Source organism: Ambystoma mexicanum, chromosome 8, assembly GCF_040938575.1.
Source record: "Ambystoma mexicanum isolate Mex_15411 chromosome 8, UKY_AmexF1_1, whole genome shotgun sequence".
Lineage (NCBI taxonomy): Eukaryota > Metazoa > Chordata > Amphibia > Caudata > Ambystomatidae > Ambystoma > Ambystoma mexicanum.
Window position 1 is genome coordinate 6,382,307 of NC_090929.1, and position 25,451 is coordinate 6,407,757.

The 25,451-nt window shown below is 54.2% G+C and overlaps 2 protein-coding genes across 7 annotated transcripts in view; both read left to right on the forward strand.

Annotated features, from left to right (window-relative positions):
- The window catches only part of ST6GALNAC6 (ST6 N-acetylgalactosaminide alpha-2,6-sialyltransferase 6), a 182,309-nt gene that overhangs the window by 17,738 nt on the left and 139,120 nt on the right, over window positions 1-25,451 (forward strand). The gene's annotated exons all lie outside the window — the stretch shown is intronic.
- LOC138471400 (mucin-22-like) lies at window positions 3,732-22,396 on the forward strand. The gene is made up of 5 exons (XM_069609042.1): window positions 3,732-3,750; window positions 15,288-16,612; window positions 16,740-18,302; window positions 18,430-19,539; window positions 19,667-22,396. Exons 1-5 carry the CDS (start codon window positions 3,732-3,734, stop codon window positions 22,394-22,396), a joined length of 6,747 nt encoding a protein of 2,248 aa, XP_069465143.1.

The following is a 25,451-nucleotide window of genomic DNA, read 5'->3' on the forward strand; positions in this document are numbered from 1 at the left end:
AATCGAAAGCCACTGAGAATCTAAAAGGACGAGAAGGCCCATCTGTCCCTTATGAATGATCCCCAGCAGATAGGTCTGAAGATCTAGCATAGCTGCTCAGTGCTGAAACAGGGTCTAAACCAAATTCCAGCGAATTCCACAAATGAGTCAAGTTGTAATGTAGCAATTTTATCTCATATTTTCAGTGGGAAATTGCAGTTGGTGACTGGCGCATGGCATCCTGGCTCATGGCATCCTGGCTCATGGCATCCTGGCCAGCTGGCCTGTGATCCCTAGAACGTATGCCTGTGGTCGAGGGTGTTCTTAACTTCCTGCGCTGTGTTTGCGCTTCTCTGGCTGCCTGTGATACGCTGGCTATGATGAGGCTATAGGAGGCAGGCGTGTTGTGTATGATGTGTGTTGGTCGGGCTAGACGGGGGTTGTTGTGAACTATGTCTATTGTTCAGGTTGCAGGGAACGGACGTGTTGAATAATACCACCTGTAATGGTCAGGTAACCTGGGCACGGGTGAATTGCATATGATGTATGTTGATCAGGTTACACGGAACAGGAGTTTTGTTACAGTGTGTTTTGGTCACATTACATGTGTACCAGTGCATTGGGCATGAAGTGTGTTGGTCAGGTTACACGGGTATTGTGTGTTGGGTACGGTGTGTTTTGGGGGCACGTGGAGTTTTACGCATGTTGCTCAGGCTGTATGGGCAGGGAGTGTTGGGTTTGATGTAAGATGGTCAGGTTGCATAGGGCAGGAGCTTGGGTACAAAATGTCTTGGTTACATCACAAACTTTCAGTGTGTTGTGCATAAACAGCTTTGATTAGGTTACACAGGGTGATTGTGTTGGGTCCCATTTGTGTTTAGCAGTTGACGCATGGGTGTGTGTTCGGTGAATTCTATGTTGGTCTGGTTACACGGGGCAAGCATGATGGGTACGATGCGGGGTAGTGAGGTTACACGGGGCAAGCATGATGGGTACGATGCGGGGTAGTGAGGTTACACGGGGCAAGCATGATGGGTACGATGCGGGGTAGTGAGGTTACACGGGGCAAGCATGATGGGTACGATGCGGGGTAGTGAGGTTACACGGAGCAAGCATGATGGGTACGATGCGGGGTAGTGAAGTTACACGGGGCAAGCATGATGGGTACGATGCGGGGTAGTGAGGTTTCACGGGGCAAGCATGATGGGTACGATGCGGGGTAGTGAGGTTACACGGGGCAAGCATGATGGGTACGATGCGGGGTAGTGAAGTTACACGGGGCAAGCATGATGGGTACGATGCGGGGTAGTGAGGTTTCACGGGGCAAGCATGATGGGTACGATGCGGGGTAGTGAGGTTACACGGGGCAAGCATGATGGGTACGATGCGGGGTAGTGAGGTTTCACGGGGCAAGCATGATGGGTACGATGCGGGGTAGTGAGGTTTCACGGGGCAAGCATGATGGGTACGATGCGGGGTAGTGAGGTTACACGGGGCAAGCATGATGGGTACGATGCGGGGTAGTGAGGTTACACGGGGCAAGCATGATGGGTACGATGCGGGGTAGTGAGGTTACACGGGGCAAGCATGATGGGTACGATGCGGGGTAGTGAGGTTACACGGGGCAAGCATGATGGGTACGATGCGGGGTAGTGAGGTTACACGGGGCAAGCATGATGGGTACGATGCGGGGTAGTGAGGTTACACGGGTCAAGCATGATGGGTACGATGCGGGGTAGTGAGGTTTCACGGGGCAAGCATGATGGGTACGATGCGGGGTAGTGAGGTTACACGGGGCAAGCATGATGGGTACGATGCGGGGTAATGAGGTTACACAAGCACTTTGGGTACTATGCGTATCCGGAGTAGGTGTGTTTGTTATAATGCGTGCTGGTTGCTTTACACAGGACACGGGTTTGGGTACACTGTGTGGGGGAGGGTTGCTGGTTATGGTGTGCTGGTTTGAGTGCAACGTGCCTTGGCCAGGTTGCAAAGCTCGATCACGTTAGAACCAAAGTGTGTCTGTCAGGTAAGGTTTCATGGGAAGGGTGTGTTGGGTAGGATTTGTGTCGGCCAGGTCACATAGGTGGGCATGATGAGTATTGTGCGTTGGTGTATTGGGCAGGATGGCTGGTGGACAGGCTGTGAAGGGGCACACAGGTAAATAGAAGGGTGGGCGTTCTCACAGCGGGCCCTACACACCAGCATGACCCTGACCTCAGTGTGTAATATATAGGCATGTGCTATAGAATGCATAGGGACTCCATATAACAGGGGGCGTGACTGCACTGAGGTCCTATGGCGCCATCTTGAACCTCAAATCCCGAGGGGTTTCACCATGTCCCCAGAATCCAGAGAAGGCATTATTGGTTGAGGGGGTCATTGGTGTGACCTCCTAGCGCCCCAGACAGCCTACACTCGCCTTGCTTTGCCCACAGATGTGGCCTACCAAAGTGCATAACAGAACAACACAGTGCATTGCTGCACAAAAGGCAAAGATACTCGGGTAACAAAGCGTTGCACTTCAGTGTCTGCCTTTTATAACATGTGTAAGGATTGAGAGCCTAGGAAAGGGAAAGTGTACGTACAGTGTGACGTCAGAGGCTGGCGCCCCCAACACCTTGATACTGCCCGGTATAAGGGGAAAAGACTGGCATCTGGCTCCTTCCGGGCACCTGACGGCAGACCTTCAGGGTGACCACCGGTGGAACAGGTTACAGAGAGGGTCTCCAAGAGGAACTTCTGGGACCATGGGCCCCCCACCACCATATACACCCTGCTAGAAAACCAGGAAGGGCGGAAACCGTCGAAAGCCGCCATTTAAGAAAGGTGATAGTGGGGGGAGGGGCCTGCCATAACAGTGCCTAGTGGGGGAGGGGCCTGCCATAACAGTGCCTGGTGGGGGAGGGGCCCGCCGTAACAGTTCCTAGTGGGGAAGGGGCCAGCCGTTTCAGTGCCTAGTGGGGGAGGGGCCAGCCATAACAGTGCCAAGTGGGGAGGAGGGGCCTGCCATAACAGTGCCTAGTGGGAGGAAGGAGCCCGCCATAACAGTGCTTAGTGGGGAGGAGGGGCTAACTGTAACAGTGCCTAGTGGGTGGAGGGGCCAGCCGTAATAGTGCCTAGTGGGGAACAGGGGCCTGCCGTAACAGTGCCTAGTGGAGGGAGTGGCCTGCCATAACAGTGCCTAGTGGGAGGAGGGGCCCTCCATAACAGTGCCTAGTGGGGGGAGGGGCCTGCCGTAACTGTGCCTAGTGGGGGGAGGGGCCCGCTGTAACAGTGCCTAGTGAAGAGGAGGGGCCCGCCGTAACAGTGCCTAGTGGGGGGAGGGGCCCGGTGTAACTGTGCCTAGTGGGGGGAGGGGCCTGCCATAACAGTGCTTAGTGGGGAGGAGGGGCCGGCCGTAACAGTGCTTATTGGGGGGAGGGGCCCACCATAACAGTGCTTAGTGGGGAGGAGGGGCCACCATAATAGTGCCTAGTGGGGGGACGGGCCCGCCGTAACTGTGCATAGTGTGGAGGAAGTACCAAGGATGAGAAGACTGGGTCGAATAGACTGAGCGAGAGGAGGCAAGAGATGTGGGATGGGACCAGCTATAATGCTATATACAGACTCAGATGAAGAGTTTCTAGGAATGTGGGCGGGTGAGTGGGTAGGTAACTGTGCAAGTGGATACAGGAATGGATATTGATTAGATGGGTGACGGCATATACATGGTTGGCTGAGTGAATGGGTGAACATGAGTGGATATAGGAATGGATATTGAATATGCAGGTGAGTGGGTATATGGATGAATAGCTGAGTGAATGGGTGAATGTGAGTGGATATAGGAATGGATAGTGAATACATAGGTGACTGGGTATATGGATAGTTGGGTGAGTGGATGGGTGAATGTGAGTGGATATAGGAATGGATAGTGAATACATAGGTGACTGGGTATATGGATGGATGGCTGAGTGGATGGGTGAATGTGACTGGATATAGGAAGGGATTGTTAATATATAGGTGACTGGGTATATGGATGGGTGGCTGGGTAAATTAGTGGATATAGGAATACATAGTAAATATATAGGTGACTGGGTATATGGATGGGTGAGTGAGTGGATGGGTGAATGTGAGTGAATGTAGGAATGGATCATGAATATTTAGGTGACTGGGTATATGGGTGGTTGGGTGAGTGGATGGGTGAATGGGAGTGGATATAGGAATGGATAGTGAATAAATATGTGACTGGGTACATGGGTGAGTGGGTGAGTGGATAGGTGAATGTGAGTGGATATAGGAATGGATAATGAATATTTAGGTGGCTGGGTATATGGATGGATGGCTGAGTGGATGGGTGAATGTGACTGGATATAGGAAGGGATCGTTAATATATAGGTGACTGGGTATATAAATGGTTATGTGAGCGGGTGGGTAACTGCGTGAGTGGATATAGGAATGGATAGTGAATAAATACGTGATTGGGTATATGGATGAGTGGGTGAGTGGATGGGTGATGTGAGTGGATATAGGAATGCATAGTGAATTTATAGGTAACTGGGTATATGGATGGGTTGGTGAGTGGATGGGTGACTGTGTGAGTCTATATATAAATAGTGAATATATATGTGGCTGGGTATACGGATGGATAGGTGAGTGGATGGGTGAATGTGAGTGGATATAGGAAAGAATAGTGAATATATAGATGAGTGGGTATATAGATGGGTAGGTAAGTGGATATAAGAAGGGATAGTAAATATATAGGTGACTGGGTATATAGATGGGTGGGTGAATGGGTTGGTGACTAGGTGAGTAGACATAGGAATGGACCGCCATAACAGTACCTAGTGGGGAGGAGGGGCCCGCTGTAACAGTGCCTAGTGCGGAGGAGGGGCCCGCCATAACATTGCTTAGTGGGGAGGGGGGGTCCTCCATAACAGTACCTAGTGGGGAGGAGGGGCCCGCTGTAACAGTGCCTAGTGGGGAGCAGGGGCCCGCCATAACATTGCTTAGTGGGGAGGAGGGGCCTGCCATAACAGTGCCTAATGGGGGGAGGGGCCCATCATAACAGTGCCTAGTCGGGGAGGGGCCAGCCGTAACAGTGCCTAGTGGGGAACAGGGGCCTGCCATAACAGTGCCTAGTGGGAGGAGGGCCCGCCATAACAGTGCCTAGTGGGGGGAGGGGCCTGCCGTAACTGTGCCTAGTGGGGGGAGGGGCCCGCTGTAACAGTGCCTAGTGAAGAGGAGGGGCCCGCCGTAACAGTGCCTAGTGGGGGAGGGGCCAGCCATAACAGTGCCAAGTGGGGAGGAGGGGCCTGCGATAACAGTGCCTAGTGGGAGGAAGGAGCCCGCCATAACAGTGCTTAGTGGGGAGGAGGGGCTCACTGTAACAGTGCCTAGTGGGTGGAGGGGCCAGCCGTAATAGTGCCTAGTGGGGAACAGGGGCCTGCCGTAACAGTGCCTAGTGGAGGGAGTGGCCTGCCATAACAGTGCCTAGTGGGAGGAGGGGCCCACCATAACAGTGCCTAGTGGGGGGAGGGGCCTGCCGTAACTGTGCCTAGTGGGGGGAGGGGCCCGCTGTAACAGTGCCTAGTGAAGAGGAGGGGCCCGCCGTAACAGTGCCTAGTGGGGGGAGGGGCCCGGTGTAACTGTGCCTAGTGGGGGGAGGGGCCTGCCGTAACAGTGCTTAGTGGGGAGGAGGGGCCGGCCGTAACAGTGCTTATTGGGGGAGGGGCCCACCATAACAGTGCTTAGTGGGGAGGAGGGGCCACCATAATAGTGCCTAGTGGGGGGACTGGCCCGCCGTAACTGTGCATAGTGTGGAGGAAGTACCAAGGATGAGAAGACTGGGTCGAATAGACTGAGCGAGAGGAGGCAAGAGATGGGGGATGGGACCAGCTATAATGCTATATACAGACTCAGATGAAGAGTGTCTAGGAATGTGGGCGGGTGAGTGGGTAGGTAACTGTGCAAGTGGATACAGGAATGGATATTGATTAGATGGGTGACGGCATATACATGGTTGGCTGAGTGAATGGGTGAACATGAGTGGATATAGGAATGGATATTGAATATGCAGGTGATTGGGTATATGGATGAATAGCTGAGTGAATGGGTGAATGTGAGTGGATATAGGAATGGATAGTGAATACATAGGTGACTGGGTATATGGATAGTTGGGTGAGTGGATGGGTGAATGTGAGTGGATATAGGAATGGATAGTGAATACATAGGTGACTGGGTATATGGATGGATGGCTGAGTGGATGGGTGAATGTGACTGGATATAGGAAGGGATCGTTAATATATAGGTGACTGGGTATATGGATGGGTGGCTGGGTAAATTAGTGGATATAGGAATACATAGTAAATATATAGGTGACTGGGTATATGGATGGGTGAGTGAGTGGATGGGTGAATGTGAGTGAATGTAGGAATGGATCGTGAATATTTAGGTGACTGGGTATATGGGTGGTTGGGTGAGTGGATGGGTGAATGGGAGTGGATATAGGAATGGATAGTGAATAAATATGTGACTGGGTACATGGGTGAGTGGGTGAGTGGATAGGTGAATGTGAGTGGATATAGGAATGGATAATGAATATTTAGGTGGCTGGGTATATGGATGGATGGCTGAGTGGATGGGTGAATGTGACTGGATATAGGAAGGGATCGTTAATATATAGGTGACTGGGTATATGAATGGTTATGTGAGCGGGTGGGTAACTGCGTGAGTGGATATAGGAATGGATAGTGAATAAATACGTGATTGGGTATATGGATGAGTGGGTGAGTGGATGGGTGATGTGAGTGGATATAGGAATGCATAGTGAATTTATAGGTAACTGGGTATATGGATGGGTTGGTGAGTGGATGGGTGACTGTGTGAGTCTATATATAAATAGTGAATATATATGTGGCTGGGTATACGGATGGATAGGTGAGTGGATGGGTGAATGTGAGTGGATATAGGAAAGAATAGTGAATATATAGATGAGTGGGTATATAGATGGGTAGGTAAGTGGATATAAGAAGGGATAGTAAATATATAGGTGACTGGGTATATGGATGGGTGGGTGAATGGGTTGGTGACTAGGTGAGTAGACATAGGAATGGACCGCCATAACAGTACCTAGTGGGGAGGAGGGGCCCGCTGTAACAGTGCCTAGTGCGGAGGAGGGGCCCGCCATAACATTGCTTAGTGGGGAGGGGGGGTCCTCCATAACAGTACCTAGTGGGGAGGAGGGGCCCGCTGTAACAGTGCCTAGTGGGGAGCAGGGGCCCGCCATAACATTGCTTAGTGGGGAGGAGGGGCCTGCCATAACAGTGCCTAATGGGGGGAGGGGCCCATCATAACAGTGCCTAGTGGGGGAGGGGCCAGCCGTAACAGTGCCTAGTGGGGAACAGGGGCCTGCCAAAACAGTGCCTAGTGGGAGGAGGGCTTGCCATAACAGTGCCTAGTGGGGGGAGGGGCCTGCCGTAACTGTGCCTAGTGGGGGGAGGGGCCCGCTGTAACAGTGCCTAGTGAAGAGGAGGGGCCCGCCGTAACAGTGCCTAGTGGGGGGAGGGGCCCGGTGTAACTGTGCCTAGTGGGGGGAGGGGCCTGCCGTAACAGTGCTTAGTGGGGAGGAGGGGCCGGCCGTAACAGTGCTTATTGGGGGGAGGGGCCCACCATAACAGTGCTTAGTGGGGAGGAGGGGCCGCCATAATAGTGCCTAGTGGGGGGACGGGCCCGCCGTAACTGTGCATAGTGTGGAGGAAGTACCAAGGATGAGAAGACTGGGTCGAATAGACTGAGCGAGAGGAGGCAAGAGATGGGGGATGGGACCAGCTATAATGCTATATACAGACTCAGATGAAGAGTGTCTAGGAATGTGGGCGGGTGAGTGGGTAGGTAACTGTGCAATAGGATACAGGAATGGATATTGATTAGATGGGTGACGGCATATACATGGTTGGCTGAGTGAATGGGTGAACATGAGTGGATATAGGAATGGATATTGAATATGCAGGTGATTGGGTATATGGATGAATAGCTGAGTAAATGGGTGAATGTGAGTGGATATAGGAATGGATAGTGAATACATAGGTGACTGGGTATATGGATAGTTGGGTGAGTGGATGGGTGAATGTGAGTGGATATAGGAATGGATAGTGAATACATAGGTGACTGGGTATATGGATGGATGTCTGAGTGGATGGGTGAATGTGACTGGATATAGGAAGGGATTGTTAATATATAGGTGACTGGGTATATGGATGGGTGGCTGGGTAAATTAGTGTATATAGGAATACATAGTAAATATATAGGTGACTGGATATATGGATGGGTGAGTGAGTGGATGGGTGAATGTGAGTGGATGTAGGAATGGATCGTGAATATTTAGGTGACTGGGTATATGGGTGGTTGGGTGAGTGGATGGGTGAATGGGAGTGGATATAGGAATGGATAGTGAATAAATATGTGACTGGGTACATGGGTGAGTGGGTGAGTGGATAGGTGAATGTGAGTGGATATAGGAATGGATAATTAATATTTAGGTGGCTGGGTATATGGATGGATGGCTGAGTGGATGGGTGAATGTGACTGGATATAGGAAGGGATCGTTAATATATAGGTGACTGGGTATATGAATGGTTATGTGAGCGGGTGGGTAACTGCGTGAGTGGATATAGGAATGGATAGTGAATAAATACGTGATTGGGTATATGGATGAGTGGGTGAGTGGATGGGTGATGTGAGTGGATATAGGAATGCATAGTGAATTTATAGGTAACTGGGTATATGGATGGGTTGGTGAGTGGATGGGTGACTGTGTGAGTCTATATATAAATAGTGAATATATATGTGGCTGGGTATACGGATGGATAGGTGAGTGGATGGGTGAATGTGAGTGGATATAGGAAAGAATAGTGAATATATAGATGAGTGGGTATATAGATGGGTAGGTAAGTGGATATAAGAAGGGATAGTAAATATATAGGTGACTGGGTATATGGATGGGTGGGTGAATGGGTTGGTGACTAGGTGAGTAGACATAGGAATGGACCGCCATAACAGTACCTAGTGGGGAGGAGGGGCCCGCTGTAACAGTGCCTAGTGCGGAGGAGGGGCCCGCCATAACATTGCTTAGTGGGGAGGGGGGGTCCTCCATAACAGTACCTAGTGGGGAGGAGGGGCCCGCTGTAACAGTGCCTAGTGGGGAGCAGGGGCCCGCCATAACATTGCTTAGTGGGGAGGAGGGGCCTGCCATAACAGTGCCTAATGGGGGGAGGGGCCCATCATAACAGTGCCTAGTGGGGGAGGGGCCAGCCGTAACAGTGCCTAGTGGGGAACAGGGGCCTGCCATAACAGTGCCTAGTGGGAGGAGGGCTTGCCATAACAGTGCCTAGTGGGGGGAGGGGCCTGCCGTAACTGTGCCTAGTGGGGGGAGGGGCCCGCTGTAACAGTGCCTAGTGAAGAGGAGGGGCCCGCCGTAACAGTGCCTAGTGGGGGGAGGGGCCCGGTGTAACAGTGCCTAGTGCGGAGGAGGGGCCCGCCATAACATTGCTTAGTGGGGAGGAGGGGTCCTCCATAACAGTATCTAGTGGGGAGGAGGGGCCCGCTGTAACAGTGCCTAGTGGGGAGCAGGGGCCCGCCATAACATTGCTTAGTGGGGAGGAGGGGCCCGCCATAACAGTACCTAGTGGGAGGAGGAGCCCGCCATAACAGTGCCTAGTGGGGAAGAGGGGCCCGCCGTAACAGTGCCTAGTGGGGAGGAGGGGACCGCCATAACAGTGCTTAGTGGGGAGGAGGGGCCCTCCAATACAGTACTTAGTGGGGAGGAGGGGCCCGCTGTAACAGTGCCTAGTAGGGAGGAGGGGCCCGCCATAACATTGCTTAGTGGGGAGAAGGGACCTGCCATAACAGTACCTAGTGGGAGGAGGAGCCTGCCATAACAGTGCCTAGTGGGGAAGAGGGGCACACCGTAACAGTGCCTAGTGGGGAGGAGGGTACCGCCATAACAGTGCCTAGTGGGGGTGGGCCCCCCATAACAGTGGCTAGTGGGGGAGGGATCAGCCGTAACAGTGCCTAGTGGGTAGGGGCCAGCCGTAACAGTGCTTAGTGGGGAGGAGGGGCCCACTGTAACAGTGCCTAGTGGGGAGGAGGGGCCCACCATAACATTGCTTAGTGGGGAGGAGGGGCCCGCCATAACAGTACCTAGTGGGAGGAGGAGCCCGCCATAACAGTGCCTAGTGGAGAAGAGGGCCCCGCCATAACAGTGCCTAGTGGGGAGGAGGGCACTGCCATAACAGTGCCTAGTGGGGGGTGGCCCACCATAACAATGCCTAGTGTGGGAGGGGCCAGCCGTAACAGTGCCTAGTGGGGGAGGGGCCAGCCGTAACAGTGCTTAGTGGGGAGGAGGGGCCCTCCATAACAGTGCCTAGTGGGGGAGGGGCCTGCCATAACAGTACCTAGTGGGGAGGAGGGGCCCGCTGTAACAGTGCCTAGTGGGGAGGAGGGGCCCACCATAACATTGCTTAGTGGGGAGGAGGGGCCTGCCATAACAGTACCTAGTGGGAGGAGGAGCCCGCCATAACAGTGCCTAGTGGAGAAGAGGGCCCCGCCGTAACAGTGCCTAGTGGGGAGGAGGGGACCGCCATAACAGTGCCTAGTGGGGGGTGGCCCGCCATAACAATGCCTAGTGGGGGAGGGGCCAGCCATAACAGTACCTAGTGGGGGGAGTGGCCTGCGGTAACAGTGCCTAGTGGGGCGGAGGGACCCGCCGTAACAGTGCTCCTGGGGGGAGGGGCCCGCTGTAAACAGTGCCTAGTGGGGAGGAAGGGCCTGCCGTAACAGTGCATAGTGGGGGGAGGGGCCCACCATAACTGTGCCTAGTGGGTGGATGGGCCCGCTGTAACAGTGCCTAGTGGGGGGAGTGCCCTGGGATAACAGTGCCTAGTAGGGCGGAGGGACCCGCCGTAACAGTGCCTAGTAGGGGGAGGGGCCCCCTGTAACAGTGCCTAGTGGGGAGGAGGGGCCCGCCGTAACAGTGCCTAGTGGGGGGAGGGGCCCACCGTAACTGTGCCTAGCGGGCGGATGGGCCCGCTGTAACAGTGCCTAGTGGAGGGAGGGGCCCGCCGTAACTGTGCCTAGTGGGGGGAGGGGCCTGCCGTAACAGTGCTTAGTGGGGAGTAGGGGCCGGCCGTAACAGTGCTTATTGGGGGGAGGGGCCCACCATAACAGTGCTTAGTGGGGAGGAGGGGCCGCCATAATAGTGCCTAGTGGGGGGACGGGCCTGCCGTAACTGTGCCTAGTGGGCGGATGGGCCCGCTGTAACAGTGCCTAGTGGGGAGGAGGGGCCGGCCGTAACAGTGCTTATTGGGGGGAGGGGCCTGCTGTAACAGTGCATAGTGTGGAGGAAGTACCAAGGATGAGAAGACTGGGTCGAATAGACTGAGCGAGAGGAGGCAAGAGATGGGGGATGGGACCAGCTATAATGCTATATACAGACTCAGATGAAGAGTGTCTAGGAATGTGGGCGGGTGAGTGGGTAGGTAACTGTGCAAGTGGATACAGGAATGGATATTGATTAGATGGGTGACGGCATATACATGGTTGGCTGAGTGAATGGGTGAACATTAGTGGATATAGGAATGGATATTGAATATGTAGGTGAGTGGGTATATGGATGAATGGCTGAGTGAATGGGTAAATGTGAGTGGATATAGGAATGGATAGTGAATACATAGGTGACTGGGTATATGGATGGTTGGGTGAGTGGATGGATGAATGTGAGTGGATATAGGAATGGATAGTGAATACATAAGTGACTGGGTATATGGATGGGTGGCTGGGTAAATTAGTGGATATAGGAATACATAGTAAATATATAGGTGACTGGGTATATTGATGGGTGAGTGAGTGGATGGGTGAATGTGAGTGGATGTAGGAATGGATCGTGAATATTTAGGTGACTGGGTAAATGGGTGGTTGGGTGAGTGGATGGGTGAATGGGAGTGGATATAGGAATGGATAGTGAATAAATATGTGACTGGGTACATGAATGAGTGGGTGAGTGGATGGGTGAATGTGAGTGGATATAGGAATGGATAATGAATATATAGGTGGCTGGGTATATGGATGGATGGCTGAGTGGATGGGTGAATGTGACAGGATAAAGGCAGGGATAGTTAATATATAGGTGACTGTGTATATGAATGGTTATGTGAGTGGGTGGGTAACTGCGTGAGTGGATATAGGAATGGATAGTGAATAAATACGTGATTGGGTATATGGATGAGTGGGTGAGTGGATGGGTGATGTGAGTGGATATAGGAATGCATAGTGAATATATAGGTAACTGGGTATATGGATGGGTTGATGAGTGGATGGGTGACTGCGTGAGTCTATATATAAATAGTGAATATATATGTGTCTGGGTACATGGATGGATAGGTGAGTGGATGGGTGAATGTGAGTGGATACAGGAAAGAATAGTGAATATATAGGTGCGTGAGTATATAGATGGGTGGGTGAGTGACTGAGTGGATATAGGAATGGATAGTAAATATATAGGTGACTGGGTATATGAATGGTTATGTGAGTGGGTGGGTAACTGCGTGAGTGGATATAGGAATGGATAGTGAATAAATATGTGATTGGGTATATGGATGACTGGGTGAGTGGATGGGTGATGTGAGTGGATATAGGAATGCATAGTGAAAATATAGGTAACTGGGTATATGGATGGGTTGGTGAGTGGATGGGTGACTGCGTGAGTCTATATATAAATAGTGAATATATATGTGGCTGGGTAAATGGTATATGGATGGATAGGTGAGTGGATGGGTGAATGTGAGTGGATATAGGAAAGAATAGTGAATATATAGGTGCATGGGTATATGGATGGGTGGGTGAATGGGTTGGTGACTGGGTGAGTAGACATAGGAATGGATAGTGAATATATGGGTGACTGGTTATATGGGTGGGTGGAGGAGTGGGTTGGTAACTGCTTGAGAGGATATAGAAAAAGATAGTGAATGTATAGGTGACTGGGTATATGGACAGGTGTGTGAGTGGATGGGGACTGCATGAGTGGATATAGGAATGAAGAGTGAACATATAGGTGACTGGGTATATGGACGGTTGTGGGAGTGGATAGGGGATTTTGTGAGTGTATATAGACATGGATAGTGAATATATAGGTGACTGGGTATATGGGCAGGTGTGAGAGTGGATAGGGGACTGCATGAGTGGAAATATAGGAATGAAGAGTGAACATATAGGTGACTGGGTATATGGGCAGGTGAGTGTGTGGCTAACTGCTTGAGTGGATATTGGAATGAACAGTGAATATATAGGTTACTGGGTATATGGATGGGTGTGTTACTGTGAGTGGATATAGGAATGGAGGGTGAATATATAGGTGACTGGGTATATGGATGGGCAGGTTAGTGGATAGGGGACTGCACGAGTGGATATAGGAATGAAGAGTGAACATATAGGTGACAGGGTATATGGGCAGGTGAGTGTGTGGCTAACTGCTTGAGTGGATATAGGAATGAACAGTGAATACATAGGTGACTGGGTATGTGGATGGGTGGGTGACGAGTGAATATATGAATGTATAGTGAATATATAGGGGGGCTGATTTTTTGGATGGTTGGGAGAATGGATTGGGTGACTGTGAGTGGATATAGGAATGGATAGTGAATATATAGGTGACTGGGTATATGGGCAGGTGTGAGAGTGGATAGGGGACTGCATGAGTGGAAATATAGGAATGAAGAGTGAACATATAGGTGACTGGGTATATGGGCAGGTGAGTGTGTGGCTAACTGCTTGAGTGGATATAGGAATGAACAGTGAATATATAGGTTACTGGGTATATGGATGGGTGTGTTACTGTGAGTGGATATAGGAATGGAGGGTGAATATATAGGTGACTGGGTATATGGATGGGCAGGTTAGTGGATAGGGGACTGCACGAGTGGATATAGGAATGAAGAGTGAACATATAGGTGACAGGGTATATGGGCAGGTGAGTGTGTGGCTAACTGCTTGAGTGGATATAGGAATGAACAGTGAATACATAGGTGACTGGGTATGTGGATGGGTGGGTGACGAGTGAATATATGAATGTATAGTGAATATATAGGGGGGCTGATTTTTTGGATGGTTGGGAGAATGGATTGGGTGACTGTGAGTGGATATAGGAATGGATAGTGAATATATAGGTGACTGGGTATATGGATGGATGGGTGGAAAACTGTATGCGTGGATACAGGAATGGATAGTGCATATATAGGTGACTGAGTATGTGGATGGGCGGGGGTTCACACTACACGTTCACCGTTCAAGGCACCCAAGGCCCAACAAACTCTCCCAAAGCATCTAAACGGAGCACCCAGCCAAGGACAATGTAGAACTGTCCTTTTATTTTCCATGACAGACAGGGCTCATACAGGAAAGGCGTTTCCAGCAATTTTGTGCCATTCTGCCATCACAAATCAGGGCTCTCCCCCAAAAACCTAAGAGCCGGCCTGATTGGGTGATTGGGGTGGTATCACCTCTGGCTGGCACATATAGATGTTATTTCACTGGCCCTCGCATGTCAGGTGGCTTGTCTGACCCTTCCCTAAAAACGATGTATTACATTTTTTGCAGGGTCGCAGGATTACCATTGGATCTTGCCCTCTGCCATCCTCCCCTGGATTTGTGTACCGTGATTGGCTGGAGCTGGTCTCCCCAGGCCTGGGACCCAGCTCTGTTCTCAGTGCTCAGTGCAGCTTCTCAAGGTGATGAGAAAGACTATGGGCCTCATTGCAAGTGTGCTGGTACGGTAACAACGGTGCTGGTAAGTCTACTGGCACCGTTGTTACCGGACCGGCACACTACAGTTCTGCCTGCCAGAGTTGCAGTGCCCGGCAGGTCTGACCCTGCCGAGCACAGCGGCCATGGTAGACAGACTGTAACGGAAGCACTGGCACCGTCAGCAATGGTGGCGGTGCTTCTGTGGTCCCCGCTACCGTAGAGTCCTTTGGGGCTCTATGGGAAGGTCATTAACAGAATGACTGGTGCCTAACTTTTCGGCTGGCGGAGTTGTTATACCCCATTGTTACCGGCAGGTCAGGCGCCAGTACATTTTTTCGTGTCTGGAATGAGGCCCTATGTGTTCCTAGTGTTGTAGTCAGTATTACTACTTTGCCTTTGGGAGGGCCTTCAGCGCCTTCAGCACTGCAATGTAAATGGCTATTTTTAGACTCAACTGAACCACGTCGGTGAAGACCGCAAAATTGAGCCTTCTGAGTCTGCATTTAGTGTGGATATATACTGTTTTTCTGCAGATGGCTCCTTGTCTCTGAGCTTAGGAATGTGCTGCTCGCCTCTGAGCTTGACTGTGAGCCCTGGTTTTCCTCTGAGCTTGGCTATGAGCCCTGGCTCTCCTCTGAGCTTGGCTGTGAGCCTTGGCTCTCCTCTGAGCTTGGCTGTGAGACCTAGCTCTCCTCTGAGCTTGGCTGTGAGCCCTGGCTTTCCTCTGAGCTTGGCTGTGAGCCCTGGCTCTCCTCTGAGCTTGACTGTGAGCCCTGGTTTTCCTCTGAGTTTGGCTGTGAGCCCTGGCTCTATGTCTCTGAGCTTGGCTGTGAGCTCTGGCTCGCCTCTGAGCTTGGCTGTGAGCCCTGGCTCCATGTCTCTGAGCTTGGCTGTGAACCCTGGCTCGCCTCTGAGCTTGGCTGTGAGCCCTGGCCCGCCTCTGAGCTTGGCTGTGAGCCCTGGCTCACCTCTGAGCTTGGCTGTGAGCCCTGGCTCTCCACTGAGCTTGGCTGTGAGCCCTGTCTCTCCTCTGAGCTTGGCTGTCAGCCCTAGCTCTCCTCTGAGCCTGGCTTTGAGCCCTGGCTCGCCTCTGAGCTTGGCTGTGAGCCGTAGCTCTCCTCTGAGCCTGGCTGTGAGCCTTGGCTCTCCTCTGAGCCTGGCTTTGAGCCCTGGCTCGCCTCTGAGCTTGGCTGTGAGCCCTGGCTCCATGTCTCTGAGATTGGCTGTGAGCCCTGGCTCGCCTCTGAGCTTGGCTGTGAGCCTTGGCTCACCTCTGAGCTTGGCTGTGAGCACTGGCTCTCCTCGGATCTTGGCTGTGAGCCCTAGCTCTCCTTTGAGCCTGGCTTTGAGCCCTGGCTCTCCTCTGAGCTTGGCTGTGAGCCCTGGCTCGCCTCTGAGCTTGGCTGTGAGCCCTGGCTCGCCTCTTAGCTTGGCTGTGAGCCCTGGCTCGCCCCTGAGCTTGGCTGTGAGCCCTGGCTCGCCTCTGAGCCTGGCTGTGAGCCTTGGCTCGCCTCTGAGCTTGGCTGTGAGCCCTGGCTCGCCTCTGAGCTTGGCTGTGAGCCCTGGCTCGGCTCTGAGCTTGGCTGTGAGCCCTGGCTCGCCTCTGAGCCTGGCTGTTAGCCTTGGCTCACCTCTGAGCTTGGCTGTGAGCACTGGCTCTACTCGGATCTTGGCTGTGAGCCTTGGCTCACCTCTGAGCTTGGCTGTGAGCACTGGCTCTCCTCTGAGCCTGGCTGTGAGCCCTGGCTCTCCTCTGAGCTTGGCTGTGAGCCCTGGCTCGCCTCTGAGATTGGCTGTGAGCCCTGGCTCCATGTCTCTGAGCTTGGCTGTGAGCCCTGGCTCGCCTCTGAGCCTGGCTGTGAGCCTTGGCTCACCTCTGAGCTAGCTTGGCTGTGAGCACTGGCTCTCCTCGGATCTTGGCTGTGAGCCCTAGCTCTCCTCTGAGCCTGGCTTTGAGCCCTGGCTCTCCTCTAAGCTTGGCTGAGAGCCCTGGCTCGCCTCTGAGCTTGGCTGTGAGCCCTGGCTCGCCTCTGAGCTTGGCTGTGAGCACTGGCTCTCCTCTGAGCCTGGCTGTGAGCCCTGGCTCTCCTCTGAGCTTGGCTGTGAGCCCTGGCTCGCCTCTGAGCTTGGCTGTGAGCCCTGGCTCGCCTCTGAGCTTGGCTGTGAGCCCTGGCTCGCCTCTGAGCCTGGCTGTGAGCACTTGCTCTCCTCGGATCTTGGCTGTGAGCCCTGGCTCTCCTCTGAGCCTGGCTGTGAGCCCTGGCTCTCCTCTGAGCTTGGCTGTGAGCCCTGGCTCGCCTCTGAGCTTGGCTGTGAGCCCTGGCTCGCCTCTGAGCTTGGCTGTGAGCCCTGGCTCGCCTCTGAGCTTGGCTGTGAGCCCTGGCTCGCCTCTGAGCCTGGCTGTGAGCACTGGCTCTCCTCGGATCTTGGCTGTGAGCCCTGGCTCTCCTCTGAGCCTGGCTGTGAGCCCTGGCTCTCCTCTGAGCTTGGCTGTGAGCCCTGGCTCGCCTCTGAGCCTGGCTGTGAGCACTGGCTCTCCTCGGATCTTGGCTGTGAGCCCTAGCTCTCCTCTGAGCCTGGCTGTGAGCCCTGGCTCTCCTCTGAGCTTGGCTGTGAGCCCTGGCTCGCCTCTGAGCCTGGCTGTGAGCCCTGGCTCTCCTCTGAGCTTGGCTGTGAGCCCTGGCTCGCCCCTGAGCTTGGCTGTGAGCCCTGGCTCGCCTCTGAGCCTGGCTGTGAGCCTTGGCTCGCCTCTGAGCTTGGCTGTGAGCCCTGGCTCGCCTCTGAGCTTGGCTGTGAGCCGTAGCTCTCCTCTGAGCCTGGCTGTGAGCCTTGGCTCTCCTCTGAGCCTGGCTTTGAGCCCTGGCTCGCCTCTGAGCTTGGCTGTGAGCCCTGGCTCCATGTCTCTGAGATTGGCTGTGAGCCCTGGCTCGCCTCTGAGCTTGGCTGTGAGCCTTGGCTCACCTCTGAGCTTGGCTGTGAGCACTGGCTCTCCTCGGATCTTGGCTGTGAGCCCTAGCTCTCCTTTGAGCCTGGCTTTGAGCCCTGGCTCTCCTCTGAGCTTGGCTGTGAGCCCTGGCTCGCCTCTGAGCTTGGCTGTGAGCCCTGGCTCGCCTCTTAGCTTGGCTGTGAGCCCTGGCTCGCCCCTGAGCTTGGCTGTGAGCCCTGGCTCGCCTCTGAGCCTGGCTGTGAGCCTTGGCTCGCCTCTGAGCTTGGCTGTGAGCCCTGGCTCGCCTCTGAGCTTGGCTGTGAGCCCTGGCTCGGCTCTGAGCTTGGCTGTGAGCCCTGGCTCGCCTCTGAGCCTGGCTGTTAGCCTTGGCTCACCTCTGAGCTTGGCTGTGAGCACTGGCTCTACTCGGATCTTGGCTGTGAGCCTTGGCTCACCTCTGAGCTTGGCTGTGAGCACTGGCTCTCCTCTGAGCCTGGCTGTGAGCCCTGGCTCTCCTCTGAGCTTGGCTGTGAGCCCTGGCTCGCCTCTGAGATTGGCTGTGAGCCCTGGCTCCATGTCTCTGAGCTTGGCTGTGAGCCCTGGCTCGCCTCTGAGCCTGGCTGTGAGCCTTGGCTCACCTCTGAGCTAGCTTGGCTGTGAGCACTGGCTCTCCTCGGATCTTGGCTGTGAGCCCTAGCTCTCCTCTGAGCCTGGCTTTGAGCCCTGGCTCTCCTCTAAGCTTGGCTGAGAGCCCTGGCTCGCCTCTGAGCTTGGCTGTGAGCCCTGGCTCGCCTCTGAGCTTGGCTGTGAGCACTGGCTCTCCTCTGAGCCTGGCTGTGAGCCCTGGCTCTCCTCTGAGCTTGGCTGTGAGCCCTGGCTCGCCTCTGAGCTTGGCTGTGAGCCCTGGCTCGCCTCTGAGCTTGGCTGTGAGCCCTGGCTCGCCTCTGAGCCTGGCTGTGAGCACTTGCTCTCCTCGGATCTTGGCTGTGAGCCCTGGCTCTCCTCTGAGCCTGGCTGTGAGCCCTGGCTCTCCTCTGAGCTTGGCTGTGAGCCCTGGCTCGCCTCTGAGCTTGGCTGTGAGCCCTGGCTCGCCTCTGAGCTTGGCTGTGAGCCCTGGCTCGCCTCTGAGCTTGGCTGTGAGCCCTGGCTCGCCTCTGAGCCTGGCTGTGAGCACTGGCTCTCCTCGGATCTTGGCTGTGAGCCCTGGCTCTCCTCTGAGCCTGGCTGTGAGCCCTGGCTCTCCTCTGAGCTTGGCTGTGAGCCCTGGCTCGCCTCTGAGCCTGGCTGTGAGCACTGGCTCTCCTCGGATCTTGGCTGTGAGCCCTAGCTCTCCTCTGAGCCTGGCTGTGAGCCCTGGCTCTCCTCTGAGCTTGGCTGTGAGCCCTGGCTCGCCTCTGAGCCTGGCTGTGAGCCCTGGCTCTCCTCTGAGCTTGGCTGTGAGCCCTGGCTCGCCCCTGAGCTTGGCTGTGAGCCCTGGCTCGCCTCTGAGCCTGGCTGTGAGCCTTGGCTCGCCTCTGAGCTTGGCTGTGAGCCCTGGCTCGCCTCTGAGCTTGGCTGTGAGCCCTGGCTCGGCTCTGAGCTTGGCTGTGAGCCCTGGCTCGCCTCTGAGCCTGGCTGTTAGCCTTGGCTCACCTCTGAGCTTGGCTGTGAGCACTGGCTCTACTCGGATCTTGGCTGTGAGCCTTGGCTCACCTCTGAGCTTGGCTGTGAGCACTGGCTCTCCTCTGAGCCTGGCTGTGAGCCCTGGCTCTCCTCTGAGCTTGGCTGTGAGCCCTGGCTCGCCTCTGAGATTGGCTGTGAGCCCTGGCTCCATGTCTCTGAGCTTGGCTGTGAGCCCTGGCTCGCCTCTGAGCCTGGCTGTGAGCCTTGGCTCACCTCTGAGCTAGCTTGGCTGTGAGCACTGGCTCTCCTCGGATCTTGGCTGTGAGCCCTAGCTCTCCTCTGAGCCTGGCTTTGAGCCCTGGCTCTCCTCTAAGCTTGGCTGAGAGCCCTGGCTCGCCTCTGAGCTTGGCTGTGAGCCCTGGCTCGCCTCTGAGCTTGGCTGTGAGCACTGGCTCTCCTCTGAGCCTGGCTGTGAGCCCTGGCTCTCCTCTGAGCTTGGCTGTGAGCCCTGGCTCGCCTCTGAGCTTGGCTGTGAGCCCTGGCTCGCCTCGGAGCTTGGCTGTGAGCCCTGGCTCGCCTCTGAGCCTGGCTGTGAGCACTTGCTCTCCTCGGATCTTGGCTGTGAGCCCTAGCTCTCCTCTGAGCCTGGCTGTGAGCCCTGGCTCTCCTCTGAGCTTGGCTGTGAGCCCTGGCTCACCTCTGAGCTTGGCTGTGAGCCCTGGCTCGCCTCTGAGCTTGGCTGTGAGCCCTGGCTCGCCTCTGAGCTTGGCTGTGAGCCCTAGCTCGCCTCTGAGCCTGGCTGTGAGTCCTGGCTCTCCTCGGATCTTGGCTGTGAGCCCTGGCTCGCCTCTGAGCCTGGCTGTGAGCACTGGCTCTCCTCAGATCTTGGCTGTGAGCCCTAGCTCTCCTCTGAGCCTGGCTGTGAGCACTGGCTCTCCTCTGAGCTTGGCTGTGAGCCCTAGCTCTCCTCTGAGCCTGGCTGTGAGCACTGGCTCGCCTCTGAGCTTGGCTGTGAGCCCTAGCTCTCCTCTGAGCCTGGCTGTGAGCCCTGGCTCGCCTCTGAGCTTGGCTGTGAGCATTGGCTCTCCTCTGAGCTTGGCTGTGAGCCTTGGCTCGCCTCTGAGCTTGGCTGTGAGCACTGGCTCTCCTCTGAGCCTGGCTGTGAGCCCTGGCTCTCCTCTGAGCTTGGCTGTGAGCCCTGGCTCGCCTCTGAGCTTGGCTGTGAGCCCTGGCTCGCCTCTGAGCTTGGCTGTGAGCCCTGGCTCGCCTCTGAGCCTGGCTGTGAGCACTTGCTCTCCTCGGATCTTGGCTGTGAGCCCTAGCTCTCCTCTGAGCCTGGCTGTGAGCCCTGGCTCTCCTCTGAGCTTGGCTGTGAGCCCTGGCTCGCCTCTGAGCTTGGCTGTGAGCCCTGGTTCGCCTCTGAGCTTGGCTGTGAGCCCTGGCTCGCCTCTGAGCTTGGCTGTGAGCCCTAGCTCGCCTCTGAGCCTGGCTGTGAGTCCTGGCTCTCCTCGGATCTTGGCTGTGAGCCCTGGCTCGCCTCTGAGCCTGGCTGTGAGCACTGGCTCTCCTCAGATCTTGGCTGTGAGCCCTAGCTCTCCTCTGAGCCTGGCTGTGAGCACTGGCTCTCCTCTGAGCTTGGCTGTGAGCCCTAGCTCTCCTCTGAGCCTGGCTGTGAGCACTGGCTCGCCTCTGAGCTTGGCTGTGAGCCCTAGCTCTCCTCTGAGCCTGGCTGTGAGCCCTGGCTCGCCTCTGAGCTTGGCTGTGAGCATTGGCTCTCCTCTGAGCTTGGCTGTGAGCCTTGGCTCGCCTCTGAGCTTGGCTGTGAGCACCGGCTCTCCTCTGAGCTTGGCTGTGAGCATTGGCTCTCCTCTGAGCTTGGCTGTGAGCACCGGCTCTCCTCTGAGCTTGGCTGTGAGCATTGGCTCTCCTCTGAGCCTGGCTGTGAGCCCTGGCTCTCCTCTGAGCTTGGCTGTGAGCCCTGGCTCGCCTCTGAGCTTGGCTGTGAGCCCTGGCTCGCCTCTGAGCCTGGCTGTGAGCACTGGCTCTCCTCGGATCTTGGCTGTGAGCCCTAGCTCTCCTCTGAGCCTGGCTGTGAGCCCTGGCTCTCCTCTGAGCTTGGCTGTGAGCCCTGGCTCACCTCTGAGCTTGGCTGTGAGCCCTGGTTCGCCTCTGAGCTTGGCTGTGAGCCCTGGCTCGCCTCTGAGCTTGACTGTGAGCCCTAGCTCGCCTCTGAGCCTGGCTGTGAGTCCTGGCTCTCCTCGGATCTTGGCTGTGAGCCCTGGCTCGCCTCTGAGCCTGGCTGTGAGCACTGGCTCTCCTCAGATCTTGGCTGTGAGCCCTAGCTCTCCTCTGAGCCTGGCTGTGAGCACTGGCTCTCCTCTGAGCTTGGCTGTGAGCCCTAGCTCTCCTCTGAGCCTGGCTGTGAGCACTGGCTCGCCTCTGAGCTTGGCTGTGAGCCCTAGCTCTCCTCTGAGCCTGGCTGTGAGCCCTGGCTCGCCTCTGAGCTTGGCTGTGAGCATTGGCTCTCCTCTGAGCTTGGCTGTGAGCCTTGGCTCGCCTCTGAGCTTGGCTGTGAGCACCGGCTCTCCTCTGAGCTTGGCTGTGAGCATTGGCTCTCCTCTGAGCTTGGCTGTGAGCACCGGCTCTCCTCTGAGCTTGGCTGTGAGCATTGGCTCTCCTCTGAGCCTGGCTGTGAGCCCTGGCTCTCCTCTGAGCTTGGCTGTGAGCCCTGGCTCGCCTCTGAGCTTGGCTGTGAGCCCTGGCTCGCCTCTGAGCCTGGCTGTGAGCACTGGCTCTCCTCGGATCTTGGCTGTGAGCCCTAGCTCTCCTCTGAGCCTGGCTGTGAGCACTGGCTCTCCTCTGAGCTTGGCTGTGAGCCCTAGCTCTCCTCTGAGCCTGGCTGTGAGCACTGGCTCGCCTCTGAGCTTGGCTGTGAGCCCTAGCTCTCCTCTGAGCTTGGCTGTGAGCATTGGCTCTCCTCTGAGCTTGGCTGTGAGCCTTGGCTCGCCTCTGAGCTTGGCTGTGAGCACCGGCTCTCCTCTGAGCTTGGCTGTGAGCATTGGCTCTCCTCTGAGCCTGGCTGTGAGCCCTGGCTCAGTGCTTCGTGCAATATAACACCAAAGAAGGGAATAAAGGTGCGATAAAACCCAAAAGTAATAGATTCCATTTGGGTTATTTTCATTTGACATTAGCTGCACATTGCTGGCTTCGGCACAAGAGGACATACACAATTCCCACACCCAGTAACCGTATAAAGTACAAAGTGCCAAGACAGTGCAACCCGCAAATCTGGGGGAAATTGTACAAAGTACATAAACCACCTCTGTCTCCTGCTCAATGAGGCAGAGGGAGACAATTCCCAATTGATTCACAATTTAGGGCAATAGAATAATAACAAATAAAACATCCAATTGATGAACAGTGTTTTGAATGCAAGTAAAATCGTCACGGAACTTTGTCATCATAGCAATATATTCTGCTTTAACATTCAGGAAAAATAAGATCAGTCCTAATTCTACTAAATGCTGTTGCGATTCGTAGCAATAAGAGTCTCCCAGGTGAGACTAACTAAGAATGAACGTATTGTCTTCCGATACTTGATGATCTGAGCTCTGAAGAAGGAGGAATGATGGCAGCTTCGCTTTCTTCCCAGTTTCAACACATTCCTAGACTAGTTCTGGGGTCCCCTAATCTGAGGGACATTAAGAAATTAAAAAAACCCGCTGGAGAATTATGGAGTAAATATACTCACAATTCAAATCTAGGCCAATATAAATGCAATGAACTAGAAAGAGAGAGAGGGCACACTCATTCGTATAAAGTGGACATGTGCGGTTTTCTCAAGGCCCCAGGATCTGATCGCCGAAAAAACCTAAAGACCAAAAAAAACCCAGAAAAAAAATCCCCCAAAAGAAGGTTAATTCCTCGGGTAATGAGGTGACTCGGTGCCTAGACCCAGACATATAGAAATGAAAGAATGGAACCGTACTCACAGACTGTAGGGATCAAACGAATAATATCTGAAGGGGAGGATCCCATGTCGAACACAAGGACAAGCTGCAAGATAAAAAGGAAGCAGAGCTGACTATAAAATGCCGTCTCCGAGGGAGAAGAGCACTCCAGCGTGTCGAATGCACGCCAACAAGGTTATGGAAGCAATTAGGCCACAGCCTGCAAGAGTACCCATGCTGGCTGCATCCATGTGCAGGAACTGCTCCAACAATGTCTAAGTGGATCTTGCACTGAGACCCAACTATGTACTGAGCTCAGTACACGAGTGAATCAGGGAAGGGCGCTCATGGGAGACACCACCTAGGCATAGCCAAGGAGACAGCCCTGTGCCAATCGCATGGCCGCAGTCACGTGTGGCTTGCGTGCTGGGACGTCGCGATGCCTAGCTTCCATCCAGGACCCGATGCATGGTAGCCAGGCGGCTGGAAGCTGAACACAAGGTCAAGACATTGGAGCAAACTCAGGAGAGGAAAGGCCCCTGTAATGTTGTGCCCTGTGCACATGATACTGGGGTACGGGTCATGAGTCATCATAGGCGATGACCTGATCAAAAAAAGGAAAAAGTAAAGTCCCAACGGTTGCCACTCCTCATGCTCCAGAGCGGAGCGGAACCTGTCAAGCTTATAGAGCCAGGCCGGGGAGATGCTGGGTCTGGAAAAGACCCGGGGGTAGGCTGATGTCGGGGCTGTCGGGACTGGGGGCTAGCTAGTCTTTTGGCTGTAGCTCCTGAGATTCTATCCGGGGCTACAACCAAAAGATCAGGGGCTATAGCCCCCTTAGCCCCCCCTAGCAACGCCCCTGGAGCCAGGCCTGGTCTTTTCTGGCTCACAGCTGATCAGTGTCTCGGAGGACATTCCTTGCATTTTCTCTATGACCCACCATTTGATATCGTTTTCACTGTGGCCCAAAGAGACAAAGGGTTCCACTGGTGCTGCTGAAGTGGATTTGGTCCTAAGTTTGGACCTATGTTCCGTAACCCTCACTCTTATCTGTCTGGTGGTTTTGACTACATAGAATACAAAAAAGGTTGCAGGCGCCCCTCTCTGGAAAGAACACGCATGATTACCTGTTCAGTGGTTATTAACCACTTTGAGAGTTTGCAGCCATCTGCTGGACTGCCCATGTGGGCGGTACCAAGACTGATATGCAAATGGTATTTCCCATCTGTGAAAGGTACAGTGAGCAAAAAGCAGATGGCTGCGGACTCTCAAAGTGGTTAATAACCACTGAACAGGTAATCATGCCGTGTTCTTTTGAGAGAGGGGCGCCTGCTACCTTTTTTTTATTTTTGGAAGGAACTTAAGGTTGGTCACCCTAAGTTACCTGGGGGCAACCAGACCTGGACCCCTTGCTCACTGTGCTGAGAGAGGCGCAGCTTCACCTCACTGATGAGTCCCAAAAAGGCTGAAACACGTGTGTGGGGGTGGCTGTTAGTACTCTTGTTCAGAAGAGAATTGCAATAGCATTTCGGTGCTGGACTGCCCATGTGGGCGGGACAAAGACTGATATGCAAATGGCCATTTCCCATCATTGAAAGGTACAGTGAGCAAAAAGCAGATGGCTGCGAACTCTCAAAGTGGTTAATAACCACTGAACAGGTTATCATGGCTTGTTCTTTAGGGAGAGGGGCCCTGCAACCTTTTTTGTATTATTGACTACATAGAACTTGGGATAGAGAATCACATAAATCACATTGGTGCTTTTACATGTACTGTGACATTCTAGATGCCATTCTTTGTAGTTAAGTTCAAAATCAAGTTTTTTCATTGTAAATTTGCATACAGTGCAACTACCACATGGATAGTGTCCCTTGACAGGTGGCCGTCCTGTCTACGCTCTGAAATTAGATGGAGCTTTGTCTTTATTACAATCGGCTGAAACCAATTGTTGCTTATGGTTTTTACACTTTTTAAATGCAAAGAGAGGGGGGTTCCATGTCATGCCAATTATTGAGAATACGTTTTTTGAGAGCGTTGCTCTGTGGGCTGAAAGTGGTTACACATACAGCCCTAGACATCTCTTTCACCAACAGATCAGCTCTGTCCACATTTCTTGCACCTGTTAAGAGTGTGCCGGGGGTAGCCCCTGTCAAGAAACGTGTTAAATGCAATATCTGCTTCTTGGTTAAAATCCTGGATCAAAGTACAGTTTCTCCTAA

Excerpts from the sequence above, each read along its gene's own strand:
- LOC138471400 (XM_069609042.1), top strand. Across the intron at positions 16,613-16,739 it reads GCTCGCCTCTGAGCCTGGCT|AGCCCTGGCTCGCCTCTGAG; the intron begins GTGAGCCTTGGC and ends AGCTTGGCTGAG. Across the intron at positions 19,540-19,666 it reads GCTCGCCTCTGAGCCTGGCT|AGCCCTGGCTCGCCTCTGAG; the intron begins GTGAGCCTTGGC and ends AGCTTGGCTGAG.